Raw genomic sequence first — 7005 nt, forward strand, 5'->3', positions numbered from 1 at the left:
AGTACCTATCCAATATTAGCTCATTCCACTACGTTAGAGTATTATCACAATTAGCAGAGCTGTTGATTGGCGGAATGTTTCCTAAAAAACAAACTCTTCAGTAGAGTTTATAAGTAAGTCTTCATGCTCTCAAATGATTCTAACATATTTTCTCAGCTCTTAAAATTGTTTTTCCTCAAACAAAAATGACCTGCTTAGCTTACCATGTGTTACATAAAAAATATGGCAACCTAAACGACACCTAACCAATTCTATCACGACTAACAAGTAAAACACAAACAAAATTATGGCGGTGGAGGGCAACTGGGACGATCCAAAATTCAAAGGCTTCAGTAAATATTTTAACGCCTATACTATAAGGGGTCGATCCAATGTGAGTACCTAACAAAAATATCGTAACTTATATTATTGATATTACCTGTAGTGACATTCATAAGCGTGGTTCCTACTCTTATTTTCCCACATTTGTGGTGGAATATCTTAACATTTGGCGTTGGTTATTTTAAATTTGAAGTAGTGTTTATATTATCTATGACATTCTTCCTACATCTTGAAACATAATTAGTAATGTTTATCAACACCAATGCTCATTTATAAACCAGTATTGGTTTGTTCCGACCAGTCAACACAATCATCGAACTGACGGGCGCATGCGCTGTACGCTATATCCATTCCAAATCCTATAATACGCATGCGTTTATGAAATGAATAATTTAACTGCTTACTGTTCTCATTTGAAGTAATTCTAAATTTGTTTTTACCTTCCTTACAGTGTTACCTACCGTTTAGACAGTGTGTGACATTTCGTGCATTTTTAATAAGAAATCATATATTCCCTCCTGGAAAATTTTAATAAAATAAGCTGGCATGAATTTAAATTATAAATTATTAAAGGTATTATCAATTCCTAACTTATCAATACATACCTACCAAATAATAGGTAAACACAATGGTTAGGTAAAATAAAACCTAAGCATATACTGATAGTCCAAGAGGGGACATTATTTCACTAAAATTTTGTATTACTTTAATGAAAACTGTATACAGTATCTAGTCAAAATTGATGACTTCCCTACCATAGTCGAGGGATAAAAGTGATGGCTGCTTCAAAACGTTACAGAAAATTAATTTTCATTCGAAGCTCCATATCTTTAAAACAGCTTTTCTTTATTTTGTATTCCTCCTTAATATGGTTGAGAGTCATCAGCTTTGATCCTCAACTATATATAGTTCTCATTAAAGTGTACTAAAATTGGGGTTTAATGACTTATTTTTACTTAGGGAAAGTATTGTGAAGAACTGCTGTATCCTTAAGAGAAACAAAATTTATATTCGTTCTGACACCAGTTGAATATGTGAGCTTCTCTATACCAGAAGGCCTCATGAGTTTGTACAGATTAAGTAGCTGGTTCGGAAATGACTGGATATGATGAGTCTTACGGGAACTAGCCGTAAGTCCGCGAAGGATGGTAATTTCGTTCTGCAGGGAACGAGCCATAGGTCCTCATGAAAGGAGAAAAGGTATAATAAGGAGTAGAGGTCCAGAGAAGGCAAACTGAAATAAAACACAAATATACATTTCCAAAAATAACACTAGAATGCACTGATCCACTATGTATATTGTTGCTCACTATAATCAAAGCAGGAGAATTTCCTAAAGGGGAAATTCGCCCTTTGGTCTACCAATTTTTGCTTAAACTCTGTGCTATTGAACGCCATCGAGAGATTCTACGTATAAGAAGTTTGCTTTTAGTGGATCAGAAGATTCCACTGTAATATTTATTGTTTCTAATAATAAATTTAACAATATTACAACATGGTTATTAATTTGTGCAATCAAAGTATTTACAAGAAATATGCATTTCAATATATAATGTTTGCCTTACAACTGTAGTGTTAGCTGATTGGTTGCGCGTGATGCCTGCCTAAAGCGGTTTTGACGGCTCCAATAGTAACAGTATACACTAGCAAGTAGTGGTGTCGCTACAAATGAAATGATTTTTTTTTAATAAATGTAATAAATAGATAGGAGAACATAGTTAAAGCACAAAACAGTCGATAAGACACACTCCTTAGATGGAATACTCCAGTAGCACTATAATCGATCACCCATAACAACAAATCTGCTTTGCATTCAAACCTAAATGGTTTGGTGTTCAATGAATATTTTGAATTCTAAGATATTCAGTAATTGGGAAAGGTAGAACTATGTTAGTATAAAAAAACGTTATTAGACATATAAATATTGTTAAATTTCACTAAGTTCAAGCTAATAAATAAATAAATCAAAAAGGAATAATTTTTGTTAAATTATAATGTTAATAATCCCGACTTTTATGAAATTTTTGTTTCAGTGGGCCAAATTATGGGTCAGTTTTTACGCTATTGCGTATATTACATATAGGATCATAAGGTTTGTTCTTTTTATACCAAATAATTATTAAAACTTTACATATTTTTTTTTATAAATTTATAAGAAGTTGGCAAGTGTACACCAATCTCCAGAAAAAATTCGTACTTAGTAGGTGCATTCCTGGTTTCGGTAGTCCAAAAATAATTTGCACCCATTTTTATTGAATCCAGTTTACAAATTACGGCTATTTTCGTTTACGTTTTTCTGATTTTTTATAACTATTTTCTAAATTACTTAACACTGGATTATCCTAGATCTATCAAATGAAACAGTGTTCATATATTTTCTAGCAACAATATCCCTGTTGGAGGAACAGTAATAAATTTAAAAATTCAAAACAAGGTCTCTATAGGATCAAACTTTAAACCGTTTAACTAGTCAGAGAAAAAAAAATGTGTTTAACCTTATTAATTATTATTATTAATAATAATAATTAAATAATTAGAAAGGAACATTTTAGGGTGTGTTTACGCATGCTACCACCACCACCATCCGATAATTCTCTTCCATCAAACATCAGGAACTCAGACTCGACAAGGGCGAAAATTCTGGTCTTCCTTGGCAGAATCAGAAGGCAACAAACACTAAAAACAATTACAAGAGAACCATCCTGTCGCCCCCCGCTTCCTAAATCTCATTATAGAAAACAGGCTGATTTTACGTTTAAAACATTTGCTACAAGGGAGTAGAGCAGTATTTGAAAAAAAAAATTACTTTTGTCGAGCAGCATTGCAAAATAAGCCTAAGCTAGGAATCGAGATCCCAGGAACTAGGAAGTCGGTGTAAAACATTGTTAATTGTTGCGAAGCAATATGTTTTGGGCAACTAGTTAAAAGGTCTCTCAGGCACTTAGCTCCTAAAAATTATGAAAAGAGGGAGATAATCCAGTGAAAAAACTTAGACAACAATGTTCGTATTAATTTTACATTAAAAATTAAAGAAAAATCAGCAACAGTTGTTTTTCAATAACCGATAACCACCAAGGAATGCACTAAAATATGATTTTTTTCTGATGAGATTAAACAAACACTGCATCAGGAAGACCCATAGTAATTATTTATTTATAAAGTAATATTTTAAAAGTCTATTTAACAAGAGTATTAATTAGCTTTAAAAAATCTTTCTCACGGGAAATTTTGTTTCACCTTTTTTGCATTATGTGTGGTCATGTCACTTTAAACACTACACAATATGTGTCTTTCTTCATAGTAATTTCGATAGTAAAACATATGAATTTTAAGCAGCACAAAAAAGAGTGAATACAATATATTTTTTAAATCAGGATATCAGAGGAGTGGTAAATTTCACAATAGAGGAAATTAGTTCGATATATATTAGAAATGATGAGAATCAGAAATATATAGGGAATTTGATAGATGAATGAAAGAAGTAATAATCTGCTAAATGTTGTGATGCAATAAGCTGGAGAATACAAATCGAATCGCCAAGAAAGGAGTTTCTTCATTCACATGAAAGAAGTTCAAAGATATGTACGTGATGGTTAGGGTGAACTTATAACTTATGAATTGATTTTTTAATAAACGATTAATGAAATAAAAACTAGTTAGGTTTGAAGATACCAACACAAATCCTTGAGGATGTCAAATAACAAACCTGTCAATGTTTCACCAAAATAAGCATCACCACCAAAAACCTCGTCTAAGGGGCCGACTCAAAGAGTTGGAAAAAAATTAGCTATAGTTGAAATTAATAGCTAAAATTGCCATGGATATGACACTCATTCATGAATGAATCATTGATAAATAAATATCGTATTCATGACAATTTTAGCTATTAGGTTCATAGATGCCCAACTCTGCCCACTAATACCGGGAGATGGCTTTTCACAATTTTTAAGTCATTTTTTTAACTGCAACAAACATTTAAACAATTCTCCATTTTCATTTCATATGTTACATAGGCGATCATCTCCATCATTTACCTTTACCAACTTTTTAAAGCTTTAACACCGAAATGCTTCATTACTTAAAGCACAAAATTACAAGAAATAATTTAATTTGAAGAATAAAGAGAACATTATACAGACAAATTTAGTATGTTATCTCTTAAACAAAATAACATTCATCAAAAAGCTACTTATAATTAAAAAGTTGTTTTTTAAATATTACTTGGAAACATATCTGTTAAGGCATCAAGAGCTTTAACAAGCCTAACATTTTCTGCTCCACTGCTCAGAACCATATTTATCAACTACTTCTGTTACTTGGTTAATCAGGCCCTGTAAATGGGAGCTCTATGCTGTCAAAATTGCTGGCTTCCTCCGCCCCCTCCCAAAAAAAAGTTTTAAGAAGACTCAGACCGACAACTACAGAGTACAACATAGAGACCATAAATTTTATATATATATATATATATATATTTTTTCCATTTGTTTGCCTATTTTATGGAATGTTTTTAGAACCTATTTGATCATTTCCAAGTTGAAATATTTTAAGATTTTGGCCACTAAATCCACCCCTGATAATAAAATCCTAAATAAATAAAATTAAATACGTAAGTTATTTTCAAGTCCTATAAAAACATGAACCTACATTTCAATAATCAAATATAGTTGAAACTGCAATTAATTATTCTTATTTCCTAGCCCAGTACGCAATTAAGTTCTTACAACATCGGTTGAGGGTAACTTGCTTTAATCTTTAAACCACTGAAGACAATAAAAGGCATGTTCAAACTGATATTTTATCTTCCTGCACACAGTGGATAGTTTTAAAGATCACTATCACTAGTTAGTAATTAATCCATGTTGATAAGTGCATGAGGTTTAGCAATTAAAAGCAATATATGACTACTTGCTTAAATGAAATACACTGGAACTAAATAACACAAAATCAAAAAATGTTGTATCATGTTACAATGGCTGTTTTAAAGTAATGGGTATGGCTATTTAAGGGATGGTTCTCCTAACATAATTATTCATTTTTATTTAAATTACATGCAGTAATAATTTTTTTTTGTATATACCTTTACTTCTATTCAATATAGTGTGCAATAGCATAACTTCGTGTGGTAATGATGTTAGTATTTTTTTTTTTACCTTCTTATAGCCATTGCTGTACATCATTGTTTTTAGTATTTTGTAAATTCATAAAGAAAAAACATGTAGGAATTGAGAGAACTTTTTTATGTATATTTTAAAAAAATTATAACACCAATTGGCCAGTTGTCAGCACACACTGTAATTTGTGAATTCATACACATCGAAAAAATTATTAAGGAAAGGTTGAGTAAAATAGCTCCTCACTAAAATTTAAGGGAAGAAACCAATTATCATACAACAATAATATCTTAAGACTATTATCACTAACTTAAAAGTGTTAAGATAATTTATAATTAAAATTTTTTTAAATTTAAATGAAAAAGAGACAAAATAGGTTAATTCTAACTAGAATATACAAGACGTAGGCAGAATAGCCTGCAAATTTTTAACAGTTGAAATGAGGCTGTGAAATTATATTTTAAGATTGTCCCTGATGATAATCAGTTTGGTCAAAACGTTAGACATTTGAAGTTATTAATAAAGAGTATTGGGATTTTATGGATGATTTATTTTAATTTAATATTAATACCTGTCTCCAACAAGATATCAGAAAATATAAATATTATACATAACTAAAAGTAAATATTCCTAGTTTCCTAAATAGTTTGTATGATTTAGTCACAATTTTCTTATAAAGTTCGGATTTCACAGGAAAAGATCAGCAAATTCTCCAGAAAAGCAAACAGTATCTCTGACTGCCAGTCCAGCTTATGACTATGACACATATGCATTAGCAACCTCACCTGAAGCTGCAGAAAATCCTAACTCATCCCTAATGCCTGAGTCACCACAGCAACACCCTGCTGAACCAATATTAAATTCTGAACAACTGATATCACCTCCTGATGAACCAACATTAAATCCTGAACAACTGATGTCACTTCCTCCTGAGTCGACATTAAATTCTGAGCAACTGAAGCCACTATCTATTGAACCAACATCAAATTCTCAACCACCCATATCCTCTTCCCAACAGATGTATTACCATTACCCTCCAGCATGTTATCCCTCTTACCCTCCACCTGCATGGTCTTCCTGTTTAATGCCACCTTATTGTTTCCAGCCTCCTCCATTCCAATGTCCAAACCAGTTCCCTCCTGGAAACTACTGCACACCTTATCCTTATCCATATTTTGGAGGCCCATGTCCTTATGCCCCACCAGTCGAAACACCTTCTAATACTCCAAACTCCTCTTCTACATTTATACAACAGCAAATGCCACCTGATACACTGTTTTATGCTCCACCAAACAAAACACCTGCTGATATCCCAAACAACTCAATCAAATCATTGAATAAAGAAAAATTGTCTTTACTTCAACCAGAATTAAAATTCACCAAGCGAAACTCCTAATCATCCAGATCAACTTCCCCCACTCTGTTGACAAGAACCAAACTCAGTGTCCTATCCTTCACCTCAATATGTACATCAGAATAATGGTATTTAAGAAAAAGTCAAAAAACTAAATTTTGAAAAAATAATATTCATTTTACGTTACAATTATAATAAAAAATAAATATTTCAGTTATA

The 7005-nt window shown here is 31.7% G+C and overlaps 1 protein-coding gene across 2 annotated transcripts; it reads left to right on the forward strand.

Annotated features, from left to right (window-relative positions):
* The first annotated feature begins 217 nt into the window (after positions 1-217).
* On the forward strand, positions 218-7005 carry LOC106680254 (uncharacterized). Of its 2 annotated transcripts, XM_014419811.2 has the most exons (3): positions 218-373; positions 2355-2413; positions 6126-7005. In XM_014419811.2, the coding sequence occupies exons 1-3, from the start codon at positions 287-289 to the stop codon at positions 6826-6828; spliced, it is 849 nt and encodes a 282-aa protein (XP_014275297.1). In that variant the 5' UTR covers positions 218-286; the 3' UTR covers positions 6829-7005. The 2 variants fall into 2 exon arrangements, with proteins under 2 accessions (XP_014275297.1, XP_014275298.1); XM_014419812.2 differs by lacking the exon at positions 2355-2413.

Source organism: Halyomorpha halys, unplaced genomic scaffold (genome assembly GCF_000696795.3).
Source record: "Halyomorpha halys isolate HHAL.00 unplaced genomic scaffold, Hhal_1.1 Scaffold251.1, whole genome shotgun sequence".
Taxonomy (NCBI): Eukaryota; Metazoa; Arthropoda; class Insecta; order Hemiptera; family Pentatomidae; genus Halyomorpha; species Halyomorpha halys.